Genomic DNA, 21,863 nt, shown 5'->3' with positions numbered 1-21,863 from the left:
GGGCCGGTTTCACTCACCGGTTCGGCCTAGCACAGATACTATCTCCGGGAAGCAAACAATGCTGGCAGCGAGGCGTGCGAAACCCTGTCCCGGCAGTGGGCAACGGGGGCAGAGGTTTTGTGCATCCCTCCAGGGAAGGCTGCAAGCTCCTGAGCCAAGGTTGCCCCTGTACCCTGTAGCACACCCAGCCCCACGCAGGATCCCCATCCCCAGCACAGCAAACAGTGCATACAAGGAACGATGGTGACTAAGAGGGACCTCAGATGCGGTGATGGAAGGTGTGCTATGAGGTAGCTGCCGAAATTTAGTCAGAGCCTGGGCAATCTCTGCAGGATGGAGAACATTGCTTGCCCAGCCAGGGAGCCATCAAATGCAATTTGGCAGCAGCCTTTGTGGCCAGTCCGGGTCAAGATGGGAGAGAATGTTAAATTAATAAACAACTTGACCTGTTCTTGCACAGTGAACTGATTTATGAACCATTTCTCTTTTATGGGTGTTGGGTTAAGGCCAGACATTTTTGACTGTAACTCTGTAATGTGTGTCAGTTGTAACTGGAGAATAACCTGGCTAATACCTGGAAAACACAGGTACTGCCTACACAGGCAGTCAAAGCTTAACTTCAGATGCTGTCCACCAGCAGCACAGCAGTGTGCAACACCCTGTGGGCAGGAGTGGTCTTTTCACATGCTCAGCAATACGTGATGCCTCCCCATGATAAATGCTCAGTAGGAAGACAAAGTTCTTCCTTTCTTCTCATTCTCAAAGCCAGCAACCATACAGCATGAATTTCCCACGTAAATTTGAACCCTTGCCATGCTCATCCCAGGCTCTGCCACCACTGCCAGCCTGGCCCAGCCCCTCCTTTGCTTCCTAAAGGCAAATGAGACAGATGAAAGGGGACCCAGTATTCACCTTTACATTTACGTGAGGTGCTTCAGTGAAAGGCTTGTGGGCTGCAGACAGCACGCAGTGATTTAGTAAATTCATTTTAATCAAGTCATCTTTAACAAAACCATTTCAGGTCTTTATGTGGGCACCGAGGCAGTAATGTAAGTGCTCATTATTGTATTTCTTTTGTACTTCAGTAAAAAGTTACCTTCCTTCTACACTGCATAATCATCAACCAGAGCAGCCAGCAAGCCCGGCCTTTCCCCACACCTTGGGTCTGGCAGCACTTCTAACCCCACAGCCGAGGCACACGCAATGCTGTTCCCAGGCTGCCCAACCAGGGGCAAAATGCTTTAATAATCCCATCGGCACAGCCCTGGCAGCATGGCCGCAGCACCAAGGACTACTAGGGTCCTTGGCTGGTGACACAGCCACCGGTATGGAGTGCGGGGCTTGATGCACCTCCATGGGACATGGGCAGCTGCAGACAGTGGCATGAACTGGAAACAGAGACACTTGGGGACAGGCAGAAGTGCTGGCATGGTGGGAAAAGGAGGTTCAGGCTTGCTCCATGGCCTGCAACCCTCTGTGCATCCTGGGGGCAGTGAGGTTTGAGGGTAATCTGAAAAGCAAAGACCTGTGCATTTTTATTGGAATGTTTTTCCCACACATTGCCCTTTTCACCGTACTATTCCTTATTTCCAGACTGAAGCGCTCTAGGGACAGTCACTGCAGATATTTTCTGCCACCTTCGTGGGAGCTGCTGAAGAAATGCCCAAATTGCCCTCATTCTTGCAACAGATATATTTCTGAGCACTCCATAAACACTAAGGAATTATTTCTGTTCGCTGATGCCAGCAGCCCAGTGAGGCTCACTTTGAGCAGAGCAGTGTTGAAGGAGATACAGATTGGGTGATCTGAGTGACAGAGACATGAGAGCCTTGGCTAGAGTCTTAATTGCCTATTTCTAACTGTAATGTTTCCCATCCTGCTCCTAATGCTCTGCTGTGCCTACCTCAACACAACAGGGTGCTTCTGGTTTTACCCAAACACAACAACCTGCTTCTCCTAGAAGACATTTATGCGTGGATTAATTGCATGCAGTGAAAAGGGCCACAGCAGGAAAAATGCTGTCACAAGAGCATTGAAGAGGCAGCTTGGCACCTGCGTGTGCATGCTAAGAGCACAGGCAGCCAACAAGAGCACAGAGGAGAGAGGCATGCTGCTGAGAAGTCCAATAAACCTGTTGATTTGCAGCCCACTCCCATATGATGCAGCAGCTGCAAAATGAAGACTATTTTCACTGCTGGGCCTTGTTTTACAACTCAGCTCTTTGACAGCAGTGCTCAGGCTGGATTGCAATGCTGTCCCGGGAGAGCAAGCACCCTCTGTGCATCACCGAACCTCTTGCCTTTCCTTTGAAGCGTGTTAACTGAGTGCCCAGCACTGCCGGCTCTTTGGAGGGTAGCCATAGCTTTGGGACTTCTCACAAAACTATTGCATAGATGAAATAAAATCTGCTGTCCTTCTCACACATTGTAAGTACTGACTTGTGTCAAAAGGGCTGGCTTCCTTCCCAACTTCTTCTGCCTTCAAGCCAAACCACTGTTCCAGTTTTTGATGCAAATCCTGAGAATTATTTAGCAGCAGCAACTCTTTTCCAAAAGCCAGCTACACGAGTGCATTTTTGCCTAAAGGAAACATCGTTCTTTCTGGACAACTTTTCCTCCATTTTCCTCTAAGGCAGCTCTGGGAGATCTCAGGGCCGTGTCTCTGAAATATTCATGTGATGGCTATTCATTATTCATGTAGGCTCACAATGCTTGGTTCAGCAGTACTGCCAGCCTCAGCCTGACAAGCAGACCCATTAAGAACCCCCCCAAAGAACTCCTGCAAGAACACCAAGACAATTTTGCTCTGTGCACAACAGCAGCTGCTTGAACCCCTTCTTTCCAGCCTTAACCAGAAGTGTGCCAGCATAGTAAGAAAAGGGAGAGCCTGCTCCGCAAGCTCCCCCATCTTTTGGTGAAGGTCTTGGTCCTCTCTAGAAAGAGCAGCACCCTGGGGAGGCTCTGCCTGGCCCAGGCTGAGCCCTGTCAAGGCGCCAATCCTGCTGGAGCCCTCAAGCAAGTGTTTTAGACTCCGCTAAAGATAAAATCACATCCCTGCCTGGCAGGGTGGGGGAAGACTAATTAGAAAGAGCTGCCTGCATCTTTGACGGTGCAATGCACCGGGCAGGAAGCTGGCAGGGGATTTCTCTAGCTCCCATTGTGCTGGCTCTGCCTGGGCAGGCTCATCCCACTGCCCACCACTGCCTGCACCATCTTCCTCTCCACACAGGCAGTGATGGCCCCATGGTGGCAGCCCCCAGTATGGGGCGTCAAGCAGAAAATGCTGCCCCTACATCACCTCTACACATGCTGGCTGGCAGCATGGTGGGAGGGCAGTTACCTGCACAGCCCCACTGGCGCGGCAAGCACCCCCGAGGGTGCTGTGACCCCTGCGGGAGGAGGGGTCTGCGCCCCTGGCCACCGGCTGCCCTTCTAATTATAGCTGCGAGTGCAGGAAGTGCCGGGGCCGCCCGTGCAGGAAGCGGGTGTGCCGCCCTCAGCGGCTGAAAAACAACCGCGGTGGAGGTGTGCCACCGCTGCCACGGCCCTGGCGACCCTGGCGCTGCCCCTGGGCTGCGGCAGCCTGACCTGCACTGGCATCACCCTCGGTGCACACAGCGGGAGCCACGGCACCATCGCATGGGCTCCCCACAGTCCTCACACCACCCACCATCACCCCAGAGCCCTGCCAGGGCAGGGTGGCTGGCAAAATGGGATGCTGATCCTCTTCAGAGGGGCAGGAGGGCGCCAGGGGCGGCATGAGGCATCCATTATGGGCTGTTAAGGACTCTTCTCCCTGAGCAGGAGATGCTGTCCCCTATCCCACCAACTCATCTCCGGCTGCCCCAGCTCACAGCAGCATACAGCCATCTACAGCCAGTGTTGGTGAGACCTAGCTGACGGCTGGCAGGGCTGGGGGCTGTAGCATCCTGCCTGCCCACATCGATGGCCCGCAGGGCCCAGGTGCTGCTCAATCTTTCCATTACATGGAAAATCCTGACAGTTCAGAATTTCCTTTGTCCCAGTCCGGAACAAAGAATTGAAATGTTGACATTTAGCGTACAGAGCCTCTGAAATACTTTGTTTTGGAAAATACTGAAATGCCAGTTTGAAATGTTTCGCTTTGACTGTGCCACCTCAGCTGCTGTGGCACAAGCTCCATTGCTATCATCTGGGAGGTTTTCATAAGCTGACAAAATCAATACATTCTCATGAATTATTTTGGTCTTGTCATATCAACTTTTCCCAGCACCTTTTTCCACTATTCTCCCCAACCAGAGACTCACATCAGCTCCAATTCCAGTTGCTGGGCACAAAACCCATCCCCAAAGCAGGGCTGCTCTCACTAGGGTTTTACCCTCTCCCATCGGGCAGACCCTGGACCTGGGGCAGCCAGCACAGGCAGCCTGGCATCCCCCTCCAACAGAAGCGGTGGGCAGCTGCCCACCTGCCTATGCCCCAGCAGGGCAGCACGCACCCTGGAGCCTATGGCCTCATTCTAGGGTGCAACCATGGTCTCCAGCGGTGACTGGAGCGGCCAGGGGAGGAGGAGGATGGAGGAGGCAAGGAGGGGGGGTCTGCCAAGAGCCAAGTGCAGCACTCGCTGCGCTCCTGGCACGGAGCCATGGGGAGAGATGGTATCTGACAGACTTTCCCACGCCTCGCACAAGCTCTCCTGGCGCGTGCACGCAGGCAGGTGATGCTCGGGAGCTGCTGGGGTATTGCATAAATAGAGAGCAGGCTGCTGTGCTCCCCCTGGGCTACAGGGTCGTGCAGATAAGGCCCCAGCATCAATGTCCTACACAGCATGGGTGCTGCTGGCCCCGCAGGCAGGGAGTGAGCCTCGTGCTCACTGGGAACCCGGCACCCTGGCCCCGCAGGGCAGGCTCCCCTCTTACTGTGCCTCAGTCTCTCCTCCTGGTAGTGAAATATGGACATCCAGTGTCACAGGAATAGTGCCACACTTCGGGCAGGTGTCCCAAGCTTCCTGCTGCTGGACTTCACCCAAACACTGTGGAACAGCAACTCAGCCACCATGGGGCAAGGAGGGGGTCAGCATTTTGCTTTGGAATTGCCATCCGTCACAGGCTACCACGATTTGCAATGTATTATTCTGTTGCTGAAGCATGCGGCAATCCTCCATGCTCAGGACTGAAGCAGTCATTGCACAGCAGGAAATAGACAGTCCTGAAGATAACTGGGCCCATTAACGAAGCAAGGAAGGCTGCAATGGTCTGGCACACCAACTGGTGAGAAAGCATGGCGAGGAACTGAACTGCGACAGTTTCCATCCTCGAGCAGGGCTGTAACCACAAGACACCTTCCCTGCCCTGCACTTCCAACTGGCCCAGAGGCAGCTACGCCAGGGATGCTGCTGCTCCCTGATCACCTCTTGGAGCCCCCAAGGGGTCTCTGAGGGGCTGATAAGGAAACCTCTACCCCAAGAAGGCAACGCAGAAGGAAGTGCTGCTGACTTGGGAACTGGGGAGGTGGTGTGGAGGGCAAGGGGGCTGGGGCTCCTCCTCACCTTACATGCCACTGAGGCTTGCAGAAAGGTGTGCCCAAAGGCTGTTGGAGAGACACAGGGCTCACAGACTGAGCAAGCCACGTGTGATCATTTAAGGTCTTTGTTCCTGAACATGGGTCACTTCAGTCAGGACAGCAGAGCTCAGCATGGCTCTGCAAGCAGCTCCGTGGGAGTCATTATCACAAGTGTCTGTGTACCAGACCCCCAGCACTAACCTCCCTCCAGAGGCAGTGCCACAGGGAGGTGTGGGGGGGTCCTCACCTGCTCCGTCCCACCCAGAGCAAACCCCTGCCTGTGGAGCCACCAGCCCCAGACCCAGGAAGGGCTCCTCTGCCCAGAGCCAGAGGCAGGCAAGGCTTTGGCAAGGCAACTCCCTCTCCCACAGACAGGCTGCTGGGCCCATGCGTTTCAGAGCAGCAGCCGGGGTTGCTCTCGGCCTTGCAGCTCATAGGTACTGTTCAGGGAGGTGGCAGCCGCCAAGCACAGGCATGAACTGCGGACTCTCACCACGCTGGTTCAGCAGCACAGCTCGAGGGGAGAAAGCAGCTCTGCGGGCACTGCAGGAGAGCTACACTTCGTGTGAGTGTCACATGTCACCCTAACCCGCTGGATTTATTCTCTGTGCACAGCAGTGTCTTCCATTTTCACCTTGCAAGGCAACGGAGGCAACAGAAAAGCACCTCAGATGCTTCAGGGGTGAAATGAATAAATGGTACAAACTGTCTCCCCGCTACACAGCAGGATGGTCCTGCAGGCTGTCAGGAGCTGCCTGCAATGGACTGCAGCATGGCACACATTCCCTCCTGCCCTCTGCACCAGCAGAGCTGCAGGGGGTCCCAATGAGTGCCTGGCCCCCAGCCCATGTCAGGCCAGGCAGGGCTGAAAGCAGGGACCCCCAGCTGGGGTGGCTGCTGCTGGGCACCGCTGACTGGGATGGACCTCAGCCCCTCACCAGCCCCCCCGGACTCCTGTGGAGTCCCCATGGGACTATGCCCCAGAGGCCAAACAGGCATCTCAGTGGGCCCTGGGCTTTACACCAAGGGGCACAGCCAGCTTCCTTCAGCTGTGCAACAGCTCCTATGTGCTGACCAGTGCATGCCCAGCCCATGCAGCAGTTTTCCCATAGGAAAATGAGAGCATCAACACGTTCACTTCTCAGGGCCAGCCACAGCCTTCCTAACACTGCAAAAGTGCTGCGCTAGAGCTGCCGAAGACAGGAAATGCAGCGTGTTGCAGATCCACACCCACCACCCGCCTCTGGAACCGTGGATGCGGTCAGGCGTCCCCGGGTACCGGCTGTGGCCGAGCAGCCTCAGGGGATGGCGCTGACGACGCTGCCCTCCAGGGAGGGGGGATTTTTGAAATGTAAGCAAATGAGAGAGTGCGCTGAACAATTTGACGCCCATCTCAAGTAGTCACTTGCAGTTCCCAAGTAATCTGCTAGATGGCATAATGCTATAACAATAATAATGGTAATAACGATAATGATAACTATACACGGGTTGATTTTAATTGATCCAAATTCCAGAAATGATTTGTCAGATACTTTAAACAGGCCTTCACATATTTCACTGCACTTGTACGTACCGCTTCCCTTTTGTCGAGCGTTTATTCAAACACTGTCGAAGTGCCGTTCTCCACAACCCTGGAATTTCTGTTCTTCTGGCAAACGACATGATACATGACATGAGAAGCTATAGCAACGACACAGAGACCAACTTTCTCATTATGTCTGTGACTGTACTCGAGCAACCCCAGCAAGAAATTACAAGACAGCTTCTTGTTATTCGGCTGCTGCGTGTAAATAAAGAGCAAAGCATTACTCATACATAATAGGTTTTATATGCTGCAGGCTCTTCAGCTCTCAGAGCCGGACTAACCAAATCAAAGGGAAGATTATGTTGCAAGAGTGGGGCTCCTGCACGGCACGCCCTGACCGGGAAGGCTGCCGGGGTTCGGGTTCTCCCGAAGCGTGGGGCCCCACAGCGGCCTTGGGATTTTTATCATTTTGGGAGGTTTTGAGCTGCCGGTTACAACCACCACCACCCCCCGGGCCCCGCTGCCCTCTCCATCCTCCCCGCCCCGGCAGCGTGGCCGTGGGGAGCCGGGCGGCAGGTGGCGGGGGGAGGTCGTGCTTATCGCGGGCCAGGTCCCCGCGGCGCCCCGCTCTGCGGCCAGGGGCGCAGCGGCCGGTGTCCCCGCTGGGGGCCGCGCTCCGCGGGGCCGGAGCGAGAGGGGACACGAGGGAGCGGCCCGGCCGGGCTGGCACCGCCCCGTGCCCGCCTCCAGCCCGCCCCACGGCGCGGCGGGGCCGGGGCCGGGGCCGGGGCCGGGGCGCCGCGGCGGGCGGCGCAGAGCGGCGGCGGCGGGCGGGCGGCGAGCAGCGCGCCGCCGGCTCGGCGGGCCGCGGGCAGCGGGCGCTCCGCCCTCGGTGCGCGGGGCCTCCCCTCTCCGCGCCCGCGGAGCGCCGGCGCCCGCCTATATCTACGGCAGCGGCGGCCCGCCGCCCGCAAGGATGTGAGGCGGGCGGGCAGCCCAGCCGCCGCCGCCGTGGCATGCCCCCCCGCGCCCGGAGCCGTCGGCGCGGCGCCTAGCCGCGGCTCCGCGGGGCGATGCTGCCCTGGAAGCGGAGCAAGGTGGAGCTGGTGGCGGGCGAGGCGCGGCGTCAGAGCAAGCCCAAGGGGTACGCGGTCAGCGTGCACTACTCGGCGCTCACCTCGCTGGCCCGCGCCTGCCCCGAGAGCGCCCTGCACCGCGTGGGCAGCATGTTCCGCTCCAAGCGGCGGAAATTCCGCGTGACCAGCGAGGACCCCACGTACACCGTGCTCTACCTGGGCAACGCCACCACCATCCAGTCCAAGGGCGAGGGCTGCACCGACCTGGCCGTCTGCAAGATCTGGAGCAAGAGCGAGGCGGGCCGGCAGGGCACCAAGATGAAGCTGACCATCAGCGCGCAGGGCATCCGCATGGCCCACGCCGAGGACAAGGGGCTGCGCCGGCCAGGTCACCTCTACCTGCTGCATCGGGTCACTTACTGCGTGGCCGACCCGCGCCTGCCGCGCGTCTTCGCCTGGATCTACCGCCACGAGCTGAAGCACAAGGCGGTGATGCTGCGCTGCCACGCCGTGCTGGTCTCCAAGCCCGAGAAGGCGAAGGCCATGGCCCTGCTGCTCTACCAGACCTCGGCCACGGCGCTGGCCGAGTTCCGCCGGCTGAAGAAGCGGGACGACGCGCGGCACCAGCAGCAGCAGCTGGTGGGCGAACAGAGCATCCCGCTGGTGCCGCTGCGCAAGCTGCTCAACGGGCAGTGCTGCTACAAGCCACCGGTGGAGCGGAGCCGCAGCGCGCCCAAGCTGGGCTCCATCACGGAGGACCTGCTGGGCGAGGAGCAGGAGGAGCGGGCCATGCACTGCGACTGCGAGGACATCCTGGAGGCGCTGGGCGAGCCCGAGGGCGAGCTGCTGCGCGCCGGCGCCGGCCGCGGCGAGGGCCCGGAGCTGGGCCAGCTTCTCCGCGACCTGGGCGAGCTCAGCCTGGGCAACGACCTGCGCTCGCTGCGCGCCGATCTCCGCGTCCGCCGGCTGCTCTCCGGCGAAAGCACAGGCAGCGAGTCCTCCCTGGAGAGCAACGGCCCGGACGGCGCCGCCCCGCCCTGCAACGGCGCCGAGCAGCCGTCCCCCGGCGACCCCGAGACCGGATGAGCGCTCTGCCGCGCCGGGGGTCCGCGGGCCATTCCGGGAGTGCGCGGCGCCGCCGGGGCGCACCGCGTTCCCTCCGGTCCTTCCGGGAGTGCATGGCCCCGTCGGGGTGCACTGGGTCCCCTCCGGGAGGGCACGGCCCCGCCGCGGCGCGCTGGGTCCCCTCCGGCTCCGCCGAAGTTGCACGGCCCCGCCGGGGCCCCCCCAGGAGCTGACGGTCCCTCCGGGCTCCCCGCGGCGCCCCCGCGTCCCGCCGCATCCCAGGCAGCGGCACCGGAGGCACCGGAGCCGGGTCCCAGCCCATCGTGGCCCGAGGAGGAGAGGCGGCCGCCGGCTGTTTACCTCCGGCTCAGCCCTTGAAGATCTGCCAAATTCCTGGAATAGCTTTCCCCGGGGAGGGCGGCGGGAGGGAGGTGTTGCACCTTGTTTACAGTCAGAAATCTCACATCCGAGGGCCCCCCCAGCCGTTTTCTCCATTAAAGTCACTCCATCGTGCTGTCGTGTCAGAGAGGTTTGCACTGTTGCGAAGGTTTTGTTTTTTAATTATTGTTATTTCTAAGTTAGACCCTTTTTGGGGCCCCAGTCCTGTCCCCCGGCCTCAGTGCTCTAGATCTTTTGCTGTGCAAAAGAAGACTCTACTTGTGGCTGTTCACCTGTACATAGGGAAATGTATGCAAATACATTTTGTTATTTTTAAGAACACCACCATTGCGATCTCCTCTGTTTGCACATACATGAAGAAAATAAAGATGACAGTAATTTAAAAGAAACTGGGGTCACTGTGATGATCTGGCCTCTCTGTGCATTCCTGTAAGGAAGTAGGGGGGAGGGAAGAGGTCCCATGGGACGTGTTGTAGCTGCAGGAGGGCACTGCACAGAAAGGCCCTTGAAAACACTGATCACAATTCCTGAGCCAGATGGAAATCTTACACTGGGGAAACAACACCGGGGACTTAAAGTCTCATGAGACATAGGGATGAGGTTTTCTTTCTGCAGCCTTTAATGACAGTCAGGAACGTGCGAGCAGCCTCGTATTGGGGGCTCTGGCTGGATCCTCGGCTTGGCTCAAGCAGCCCTCATGGGGTTTGCATTCGTGCGCTGCCACTGGAGCTGGTCCCTCGCTGCTCGCAGCACCAGCCCGAGACAATTTCATAACCTCACCCAGGGTAAGCAGTGAAGTTGATTAGCCACGGGACTACTGCGGTATTTTTAGCTGTAAATCTGTTTGTAAGTGGCAGGCTCCCGGAGCAGTGGAGATGTTCGGGTTTCATTTGTCCCCGAATGGAGGTATCAATTAAAGGGTAATTAATCAGGCATTTCTGATGTCTAAATGTTTTCCACTGTGCTGCAATGGGGCGAGTTGCAGGAATGTCAATGAAAAGCCCAACCAGCTGCCAGGGCCAGGCCGCACTTCTTGTGCAAGGAGCCAGCCTCCGAACTTGTAAATACCTCATTAAAACAGATTGCAAAATCTGCCACCGCACCAGGGAGAAGCTTTTACCATTGCCTCAGTGTGAGTCAGTCTGAGGAGGGAGGCACGCTGGGGTGGTGTGCACGGGAAGGGGTAATGGCAAGAAGGGGAGTCCCCATCCAGACGGGCACCTTCTTGCTCTGGTCACGCTCAGCCTGTAATGGGCAGCAAAATGCAGCAGGTGACTGTGGCCGCTGCTGGATTTGTCACTGCTGAGACATGCCTCGCAAAAGAAAAAGCGCATCTTGCTGCTCCTTCTCAGGCAAAGCTCCCTTTGTGCCTTTCCTAGGGAGGGAAGGGGCAGGTGATGAGGGGGAAATGCAACACCAGAGAAGCTTTATCCTGCAGTGCTTTCCTCAGAGTGGGGGCTGCCTTGGTTACAGCAGGGGACCCTGGGGATCACAAGTGCCCTAGGTCAATGCCCAGGGCTCTCTGTCACTGCCTGCTGTCTCCTGGGGTGGGAACACATAGTACTTGGAGCAGGGCAGTGATAAAGCACCCCAAGAGCAGGGCACACCAGGGAATTCACAGGCTGGGTTAAGCTTAACCCCAGTTGCTGAATGACCGGGAGGTGTTTGCTTTACATCATCTGTGTGTGCTTAAAGGTGGTTAATGGCATTAGCTCAGTCAATGCCTTTCCTCTGTCCAGAAAAGCCATCATGTCTGCAGCAGTAAGGAGAGGTTTTTGTTGCATTCGGGAGCTAAAAGCATAATTTCCTGAGCAGCACCAGAAGCAGCCAGGGCCTGAAGCATTTCTACTCGAAGCCATTAGCAGGGATACTGTGCAGTTTCCTTAGACGCCTGTACAGATCATTAGGTGTAAATGTAGGGTCCAAATCCTTTTGTGCCTGAGATATTTTGGCACTAGAACCATTGGAAAAAAAAAACAACCCCAAAACATACAGATATCTGCAGTGCTAGTGCAAGGTTATTATGTGTGCTTGAGTGCTGTGCCCTCTCCCCTGCGAATGAGAACAAGTGCACATGAGGAGAAAAAAAGGTCGTATTTTCTGCACAGCAAGTTTAAGGAGCATCTCCCAGGATAAAGAGAGGAGGAGAAAGCGAGACCTTCTCTGCAATAGGTTTGAGTAAAGGGCTGAGCTGCTAATGATTTTTTTTTTTTTGAAACAAGTAGCTTCTTGTCGAGCTGATGGGGAGGCAGCCCAGGAGAAGCACACGGCTATGGAAAAGGCTTCTTGTGGGGGACACAGGACTGCTGTGAGGCTGTTCCTGTCCCAGGTACTGCTCCCATTGGTAGAGGACAAACTGTTCTGTGGTCTCTGCTCAGTGCTGGGGCTGCTCCCCACAGACAAGGTGCAGCGTCCCCCCGGGCATGGCATGTCCCCTGCTCAGGCTGCTGGCAGAGATGCACGTTCGCCCATCCATCAGTGCTAAGTCAGCTCTACAGCTGGGGATGGTGAATCAGCCCCTGACACAGCTGAGGCATGTGGGCTGTGCAAAGAGCAGCGCGGCCCCTGGAACTGCTCTGTGACAGCCAGCAGACCCATCCCACCACTGCTTTCCCAGGGATGGGCATGCAAAGGGAGAGCAAAGGCAGGCTCATTGCTCTGCTGGTAGGTTTGGGCCATGTCGGGAGAAGTCAGGTGTGGGAACAGATGTTTGCAGAATTACGTGCCAAGCATTGTTATCTGCCATTGCTGCAAATCACTGCCCTGCTCACCGACACATCAGCCAAGGCTTGGTGGGCCACACTCCTGCCTGGGCTCAGGCAGCCCTTCCAGCATGGTAAGGTTGAATGCTGAGCTCCACACAGGTCTGACCTAGCAGGCAGCATGTGATGAATTGGCCAGAAAATACCCATAACAAATGATATAACACCAGGAAAGGCAATGATCCTGCTCTACAGGCTTCAGCTGCTGGTCTCAATCTGGCACATAGGGCTGATGCTTTGGCAAGTCAGCTTAGGTACTGCACCAAGTACTGCCTGCGATTTCCAGAGCATGTCATGGCTAAATAGAGCATGTGATTATTCCAGACAATAGTGATGATTTCCAGAATATGAAGAGATTAAGGGGAAAAGAGCACTTGTTGCTAATACTATTTGTTGACTTTGTGTATTTGCCGGTGTACTACAGACCTGCTCCCGCACATAGGTAATGAGGCAGAGGGGGGCCATGCAAATGTGGAAGTGTTTGCAGGATCCCACGTGCAGCTTCTTGTTTTGATCTGATCTTAGCATGCCCTTCTCCTGTCCTCACATCTTCCTCATCCACAACAGGAAAAAATATCATTGACAACCAGAAAAATTAGCCAGTCATCAAGGGGAGAGTGCCAGGACATAAAGTGACTTTTAGCCCAGACTGCAGGACTGATTTAGATCCAGAGCTATTTGCAGTTCAGTTTGGAGACATGCCCTGCACGGGGCACATCCGGTTTGCCAGGCCAGGGGCGATGCTGCAAGAACTGCTGAGGGCTGCTTTGGACTTCCAGGTGTGACGTCTGGTTGCATGTCACCAGGTCAATGGTGAAAACCTCTTGCTTTTGAGGTCTACAGGCTATAATACCCAGTACTGAGTATGGCTCCAGCCCCTGGGGCGGTTCCAAGTCACCTTCAGCACATACACTGTGACTTACGCAGGAAGGCATCAGGATTTCCTCCTTGGCGGTGTGTTGGAGAAGAGCAGCTGACCTGTCTCACTGCTGGTAGTCATCCCTAAGACACCACAACTGCCCCATTTCCTGGTTCTTGGCCATCACACCCTATCCTCCGTTACTTGGTAAGGAAAAACCCTAAATTTCATCCTGCAAATGAGGCACAGGGCAGGTATCCTACCTTCAAACCTCCCAAGGGGGTGTGGGTGACAGCACTGCACAGCCCCTGGTTTTCTTGGGTGAATGTAACCAGGATCCCATTGATGACCTGCAGTGCTGCAAGCCATGTGCAGTGCCAGCCAGCAGTGCCTCACCTCCTGCTTCTCCTGGAGCTGGGAGGAAAATATCCCTGCATTTCCAAGGCCAGCAGCAGCCCCGGCTCCCACAGAGCTCATGTGCCATGAAAGCGGCTCCCCCTCCTCACCCCAGCCGCTGGTAGCAGCGGGGACTGTTTTCCCCAGCAGCTGGAGGGAGATGATGTGCAGGGACAGGAATGTGAGGGCAGGCAGCCAGGGCAGGGCAGGGACAGCGTGGGGTCCCAGAGGCCAGGCCAGGTCGGTTCATCCGCGGTGCTCAAAGAGCTCTGTTGATGAACTGACCTGGCCTGGCCTCTGGGGTTCTGCTTCTCCCGCAGCTCCATCACCTACATCAGGCAAGGTGACACCTCCTGCCTGCTGGCTAGTGGCTCACAGGGGTCTGCATCTTCGTTAATGCCCTGCAAGGTGCATGCTGGAGGGAAGGGGGGAAGGTGGAATTGGCCACTGCTGCAGCCTGGCGTGAAATCAAAGCTGTGCATTCAAAGAACCATGACATTCCCCCTTGCTGGTGGGGGCTCTGCCTGGAGGGAGAGCTACAAAAACACATGGAGAAACAGTTATATAATGAAGGACATGGGCCCAATCCTGCCCTCAGCTCAATACGGTGGCTCAGCAAGGAGCTGAGCTCCAGGCTGCAGCTGCCCAGCACCCTCCAGGATCCAGCCTTGGTCACTGTGCTCCATGCTGCTGCTGAGGGCTGGAGGCAGGAGAATGGCTGCAAAACGCTTTTTCCCAAGCTGGGAGATGCCTTGTGTGCTCAGCCTTGGTAAGCCAGAGCCCAGCTCCCATCTGTGGGCTTAAACCAAGTCCCATAGCAGGAGCTGGGCAAGGTCTGGGATAGAATAGCCCAGGACTGCTGAACAGCAGGGACTGCTTAATGCAGGCTTTTGGGCTTTCATGCTATTGTCCTTCAGCTCTGTCCCAGGTGCCCCAGACATGGTGGTGGCACATCATGGTGCACATCATCTGTCCCCACACCCTGGACATGTCCTTAGCTCCATGGGAAGGACGTAAGCTCTCCCTTGGTGAACTGGCCCCAGCAAAGGGCTGTTCTTATAGAGCTTCTCCCATGCTCTCCTGCTGCAGAATGGGGGGCAGCTGGGCAGCCTGCTTCTTGCAGCTGATCCTCTTGACATCCCACATAGAGGGCTGACATAATCATCATGTCCAGATCTGGAAATCCTTGCTCTTTGGTGTGGGCACTCTGCAGACCCCAGGGGATGCAAGGAAAAGGCTCTGGGATGGGACTCATCGCTTTTCCCATGGCACTGTGAAGTTGCACACAGTCTGCTTGGATGCATGAGCAAGTTAAACTGTGACATTAATTAGAGCTGACAGCGTTCCTGGAGGGAGCCGGCAAAGCAACAGCACGAAGCCATTGCTGCTGGGTCTGCGCGCAGAGCCGGGCTCTGCAGCAGGCTGGCCTGGGCATGCCATGGCCCTCAAGTCCTGCTACACTGAGCTCTGTGCTCACGCCAGCTCCAGAAATCATGGTGGCAGGTACACTCTCAGCCCCAAGGAAGAGGAGACGCGGTGCCCGAATCCGACCCTGGCTGTTGCCTCCCGCTGAGCATCTGCCCAGCATCACTCTGCCCTTTCCAGCCAGCCTTGCCTGCAGCTGGGCACTGCCTTTTCCAGCCCTGCACACTCCCCTCCAGCTCTCCCCTCCTGCTGCGGCCCCCAGACCGGTCCAGCCCTCAGGACTGCTGTCTGTCACAGCTCTTTTCCCATCCCAGTTTCATGCTGAGTAAGAGCTGCCAGTCACTGCTGTTTCAGCAAGTACCACCGAGGATTGCCTGTGCTGGCAAACGGTGCAGGCAGCCTGGAGCCATGAGGCCTCCTTTTCCTCTGGGCAGGGAACAGTTAAGGGAATTAGGATGAAAAGGTGATATAAATTATTTGGTAGCTCCTGTAGGAAGATTGCAATTTAGCTTAATTATCATAATTACATTTTCAATCTCTCTGCCAATACTTATGAAACAATAGAGCCAAAAGTGAATGCATCTGCCTGCTTTCCGCACCAGTGACTTCTCATTCTGCTGCTTAAAACAGGTACACAGGGACAGCAAAGCAGCTGATAGGGATGGCAGGAAAGGATGTGGTATTTCCCTAGCGCCTTGTTCTGGGCATTGGGAAACCTCATTCCACTATGCCTGGTACAAGGATTTTAACTTTAGCTCCAGGATCGGCAATGAGATCATCTGAGAGCAGCCCACTTTGGTGCAACAACATCTTATCTTCCCCTTAAAGTGGAGAATATTCTGGAAATACTTGTTTCTGAGAAGTGTGCCCATGCACACTGTGGTTGCTGACCATAGGGGCAGCTCCATCCATGTCCACCATGGCCCAGGAGATCAGACGGGTGCAAGCAGGGAGCCGGCCCAAGACAGCTACTGGCAGGAACATTCATTGGCTAATTAAAGCTGAGCATTAGTGATGTTGACTTAGGAATATGGACAGGACTGTGTTTGTCCTGCAGCCTGCTTCTGCCTTTGCCTACACAGGAGGAAATGGAGGCTTCCTGCCAGCAGGGACAGGTTCTGGGGTCCATGTCCTGCTCACCACCTTCTCTGGGGTCCCAGGTGAGCCCAAACTGAAGGCAGCTTACCAGGCCCCAGCAGCAACAGGCAGTGTGACCAGGAGGCAAATGAGCCAGTGGAAGATGCAACTGCGGAGAGCGGAGTATGTGCTGCATCTCCATCATGCACAGACCCCAGAGGAGCAGCCAGGGCCATGGGAGGTCCTTCTCTGTCCCACCATCTGCTTTCAGCTGGGAAGTAGCCTGACCTGCCTGGAGGCATCCCCAGTGCAGGAACAACATACAGGTCTCTCTGCCCTGCTCTGCTCTGGCTCAGCAGCAGCACCACCACCCCATGTCAATGTCCTGCATTCCCAATACCTCTGCACATCCAGCTCTGATCAGTGCAGGGCTGGGGCAGGTCTATGTGCTTGTGCTGCCCCAGGGGCAGTCTGACACTGTCCCTGCAGGTGACACTGTCCCATCCTGCCTCCTGCCTGCCACGCTGCTCTGGCAAGTTGTGGGATGAGAACTGAGCCGCTTATCTTCAGTGCTGCTCTGATCTAATTTTACTTTCTTAAGCAATGTCCAGGCTTTAGAGAGTGTCTTGTAATGGAAAGGCTCAGCACGGCAAGGAGGGGAGTCCCTGCACCAGCACAGCAGTTATCCCCACACATAACTTTGCTGCAAAAAACCTCTGTCTCCAGCCCTGGCTGGAGCGAGGTCTCAGCAGATTCCTCGCAGAGCACACAGCATGCTACAGCAGTGCAGGAGACCCTAAGGTCCACCAAGATCTGCTGGAGCTGGCAGCCAGGAGGTACACAGCCATTGCTAGGAAAGGCCACCAGAAGATCTGCCTTCTCCCCTTTTGGACTCCCAGCCCAGCCACATAGAGACCTCTCAATTACTGCTGCTTTGAAGTGAGCTGAACCCTGCTGCCTCTGCCTGGCTTTTACTGCTCTTACTGAAGAGAGAACCACCAAGGAAACCAGACTCTCCAGGCTGCAGCCAGTGAGCGAGGCGGAAGAGCAAGGACCGCTGCAGACACAGAGTATTGCCAGGACCTGCTGCGCAGCAGTAGAAAGACAGAGAGTCCTTATTGCACTTCTGGGCTAACCCTGACTTGGGGTTCATCAGCCAGGCCATAGATGGTTGTTAGTTCTGCTCCCCAGTTTGGGCTACCAGGACTCAAGACGTGACCTGAGCTCAGGTGCCCTCTATGGCCACACATCACCCCAGTGCCTGTGAAAGTGGCTCCTTGGATACTTACACCCATGCTTCCCCATGGTACCTTTGTGAGTAACACTGAGCAGAAAGCTATTTCAGGACCCAACATGACTCTCCCTGATGTCAAGTCCAATTAGTTACAACCTGCAAGGGAAAAAAGTCCCCTAAAGCCAGCCCTGGTGGGACAATGACATGAAGACATCACAGGTGCTCATCTGGATTCCCTGACCAAACCAGGAGCTAAACATAGCCCTAGGAAAGTGACAGGAGTGGGTGGCTGCTATCTTCTGCCCCAAGGTCTCCTGGGGAGATCTGCTCCTGCACTGGCCACCCCTTCTCTTTCGTAACCTGGCTTTCCTCTCATCTGCCACTGAATAGGCAGTGGGCAGGATTCATCTGCCTGCAGCAGAACTAAAGCAGGGACCAGTCTGGGCTCATCTTAGTGGGCTTGACTCAAGCTTTACCCCCCACACCGGGGCCCATCAAATCTCACCGTAGTTTTTCAAGGAAATACCGATTGGAAAAAAAAAAAAAAGAAATTAGTCAAAATAGTGAGAGACACAGAATTTTAGGCATTTCATATTCTCATTGTCTTCCCCCACAATGGCATTATCCTTCTCTAAATAGACACTGAGCTGAAGACGTAACAACACCCTACTTCCCCCAAATAGCTTGAGCGAAACAAATGCAGGAAGTTTGGGGGGGGGTCAGAGCTGTGGCCAGCCAGGGGCCCGGGCACCCCCGTGGGCTTCTTGGGGCTTCAAGGGGCTGGCAGCTGAGCTGCAGCGAGCCAAGGCCCTCTGCAAAATGAGGGTGCTGCCCTTGCACGGCAAAAGAGCTCAAATGGGGGCCTGGGCCTCGGTCCCTATGCTGGCCCCCATCCCTGGGGAAGCACCAGTGGGGCAGCCCTGAAGCATGGGAAAGGCAATAGCAGAAACACAGACCCCGCACCCCAGTGTGGCTTGGTCCTAAAAGCTGGTGGTGGCAGGCTGGAGGCAGCCCACCCTGGAGCACCCACTGTCCTGAACAGCCCCACTGCCAGCTCCTGCTGTAGGGTGATGGGGAGGAAACTGGTGTCCTCTGGTTCAGTGCATCTGTGCTTTGCTTCTGGCATCAGTGACTGTCCCGTTTCAGTGTTGGGAGCTGCGCTCCCCCTGCGGTGCCATGCATGGGGCGATGGGGATGCCTCAGGCTGCGAGTAGTCACTGCAGGGAGTTGCTGCATATTCAAAGGCTTGTGGTTCCCCGTAACATCTATGTGCCATGGGGAGAGTCCCCTCCTGCCCTCCGTCCCAAAGCAGGGGTGACATTCCCCCTCCTGCCTGGTGCTGAGCCCCCGCCAAGCACCTGGGGCTGTTTCATCGGGACCAGGGCTTTCACACACAAGGGCAGAGTCCCCAGCAGGAGCCACACTGAGACAGGCAGATGGGGTTCAACCCAGGGAGAAGCAGCCGAAAGCTGGAGGGCTGGTGCCTGAGGCAAGGCTGTGCGGGCCCCTCCGGCCAGTGTCTGCCTGCAGTTCCAGAGAGCCTCATCCGGATTTGGATCTTGTGCAAGGCATGGAAAAGCTGCTGCTGGCAGTTACAGCACTTAAGCAACTTTTCACAGTCATCTATAATGGCAGAACCAGCAGTAAGTCACTCGGAGGTGCAGTTAGACTTTCCCTCCCCAAGGAATACTGTTAACTGAAACCGAAGCGCAGAGGCAGGGAAATTGCTCGATGAAGTGGTTTGGTAATTGTGAAAAAGAAGAACTTGTTTTCTTTGTCTTGCAACAGCAAATTGCACAACGTGACCTGCAGCAGCTTCAGCTCGGCAGGTTTTCAAGAGGAGGCTGTGGGGTGATTTAAAACTCAGACTGTGAGGAGGAAAGTGATTCCAAGACTGTTATAGACCATATGGTATAAGGAACGTAGCAGTGGGTGATTGAAGTGGCAGTGACTGTGCTTGCTTTGCCACTCAGATGCCTTCCTCTCCCATTTGGGGGGCAGCTAGGAAAGGAGTTGGCTCAGCCCTAGGGCTTGCCCGTGTTCCCAGGGGTAAGGTAAGCATAAGGGCCCACGTACGAAAGATGCATTAAGCATGAGGAGCTTTTAAGAGCTCAGTTTGCTGGGTTGCCATAAGAACCATTATGGTGATGATGACTTTTAGCTGTTTAACATAAAGACACTTTTTGGCAAGGTGAAGAGATGCTCTTGCAGCCCAGGGTAGAAGGAGAACAAAAGCCACGAGGCCAGCTCAGTTTGGATTAATTGTTTTGGTGTCACTCCTATGTACCCCAGGCCCAGACACAAGCTGGATGTGCTAGGTGCAGGATGAAAAAGAATAAAAAGAGTTAAAAAATAGTCGTGCTGAGAGGAGCTGGCAGCAGAGAGCAGGACAAGCCCTGGCCAGGAGAGCAAACCCTAGCTGAGGTCCTCTCCTCCCCTTCTTCTGCTTCCTTCCCTCCCCAGGTGCTGCTGCCCCATCCTGGCTCTGCCATTCAGATGTGAATAGGAATGTTCCAGTGTGAGGCAGAGGCCATGGACACTGTACATTTAATTCAACTTAAAAAAGGCTATGGGTGTTAAAAGGGAAATGAAAACAATAGAACCCCACAAAACCCTTCCAGATCTGTTTTGTCCCAGTTTTAAATGGTAAAATCTGTACTTTGTTCTCAGCTATTGTTGCAAAATTGAACCACTTTCAGCCTCTCACCTTACTTAACCACAGGCTACCTTCATGCAGAGCTGCTGAGTGCAGCATGGAATGAAAGCTCTCTCTTGGCCTAGAAACCTGATGTGTGTGAACATCACTAAAACGCACAGAAGGAGCCCGCGCTTTGAAGTGAGTGAAGTCAAAAGCAAGTGAGCCCCTAAAGAACAGCTGGTGTGTGCTGCTCCCAAGCCAACAAGTGCACCTCCAGCTGAGAGACATGCCGCACCTCATAGTCCCTAATGCCTTCCCAATAACCACCATGGCCTAGAAATAACTCAGTGCTAGAAGATGCTCCTAAGAGGCTGATGGATGTTGCTGACTTTATGCAGCAGCCCAGCAGCTGGCTCCCACCCAGCCACACTGCCCCTGGGCTCAAGGACCTGCAGCACCCATGTCTGATGAACGCTGAGCTTTGGTCACCTGGCTAGGCATTAGCTGCTAGGCAAGCAGCTCCTCTCCTGGGACAGAGGGAAAGCATCTCTGGTCCTGCAAATGTTGCAAGTGCATTGGCCTACCTGGACGCTCTGCCTCCGGGAGCAAGTCCAGCATGCACAACTGCCAGGATAGTGTTTCCATTTCTCTTTGGAGATGTGGCCCTGGGAGGGGAAAATGCCAGTGCTCAGCAGGAGCATGCCGGCAGTGCTGGCTTGTGCTTCCCGGTGTCACTGAGTCCTGCTCAGCCTTGCGCTGCACACTCCATTTGACTCTGCTGGGCCAGGGTTGCTCCAGCAATGAGACTCAGGGTCGCTTCAGCCCCACCCCCAGCCCTCCTCACACCCCCTTCGCTGCTGCCACTCCCCTGAGCTGGCTGTGGGGTGGCTGCCCCCCAAACCCCCCTGGATCCTCCTGCACCCAGGACCGGGCAGCTGCTGGAGAAGCTGTGGCCCCTGCCAGGAGCAGGATGGTTGCTTGGCCCTGGATAGAGGACATGAATTGCAGCTTGCCTACCGAGATCCTCCTGGCCAGACGCATGCTTTACCCCACTCTGCAGGATCACAGTGCAAAGCCAAATGGCTGTTGCTTTGCGTTTCCCAAGAGACCACTATTTATCAATGAACCAAGTGAGTCCTCACCCATGTGAGCACTGTTCACAAGTGTTTCCACATGGAGCAAGCAACCAGCAGCACTGAAGGATTGAAGTCAATAAAGCCATGTTCTTATGCATCCATTCTGTCTCTGCAGAGAAGGCAGGGATGCTTCTGCTGTCAGCAGGTAATGTAGAGAGGATAATTCACTTATCAAGTCATTTAGTACAATTCTTAGTTATTAATACTGTGCTGTTTTCTTCAGTCTTGTGTGATCTCTCTCCTCCTCTGACTCATGCTATCCGCGAGAGTTCAGAACTCTGCACTGCTTGTGAGACACATGAGCTCCATAGATGCTTCACGGCCTTGCCAAGGGGGCACTCTCCCCTTCCTCCTTCAGCATCAGACCCTGACCTGTCCCCTGCAGTGCAGCAGGAACAGCCCAACCTCTGTAACCTGCCCCAGCTCATGGCCCCAGGCGCCTGCAGCAGCAATGATTTGTCTGCAGTCACTCTACAGGGGAAGCAAAAAGCTCCCTGGCATGTTTATCTGTGCCCATCTTAAAGCACTGGAGTAAAGTGTTATTCAGGCTCAGCAGAGGGCCTTGGTTTTATTTTTTAATTTTTTTTAAATTAATGAAACTAGAGTTATATTTGCAAAGCTATAAACTGTGTCTGACTCCTGTCAGTTCTTGTTCACCCACAGTATTATTCAAATACAGGGTTCCATATCAGCACCACAGGTCCCTTGAGACCCCAGAATACAAGGCCTAT

The 21,863-nt window shown here is 55.5% G+C and overlaps 1 protein-coding gene across 1 annotated transcript; it reads left to right on the top strand.

Moving 5' to 3' along the window:
* The first annotated feature begins 7,953 nt into the window (after positions 1-7,953).
* On the top strand, positions 7,954-9,994 carry FAM43A (family with sequence similarity 43 member A). Its single transcript, XM_030495796.1, has one exon. It carries the CDS (start codon positions 8,139-8,141, stop codon positions 9,225-9,227), a length of 1,089 nt encoding a protein of 362 aa, XP_030351656.1. The 5' UTR covers positions 7,954-8,138; the 3' UTR covers positions 9,228-9,994.
* The last annotated feature ends 11,869 nt before the right edge of the window (positions 9,995-21,863 follow it).

This window comes from Strigops habroptila, chromosome 8 (assembly GCF_004027225.2).
Source record: "Strigops habroptila isolate Jane chromosome 8, bStrHab1.2.pri, whole genome shotgun sequence".
Classification (NCBI taxonomy): Eukaryota; Metazoa; Chordata; class Aves; order Psittaciformes; family Psittacidae; genus Strigops; species Strigops habroptila.
This window is presented reverse-complemented; position numbering and strand designations above follow the sequence as displayed.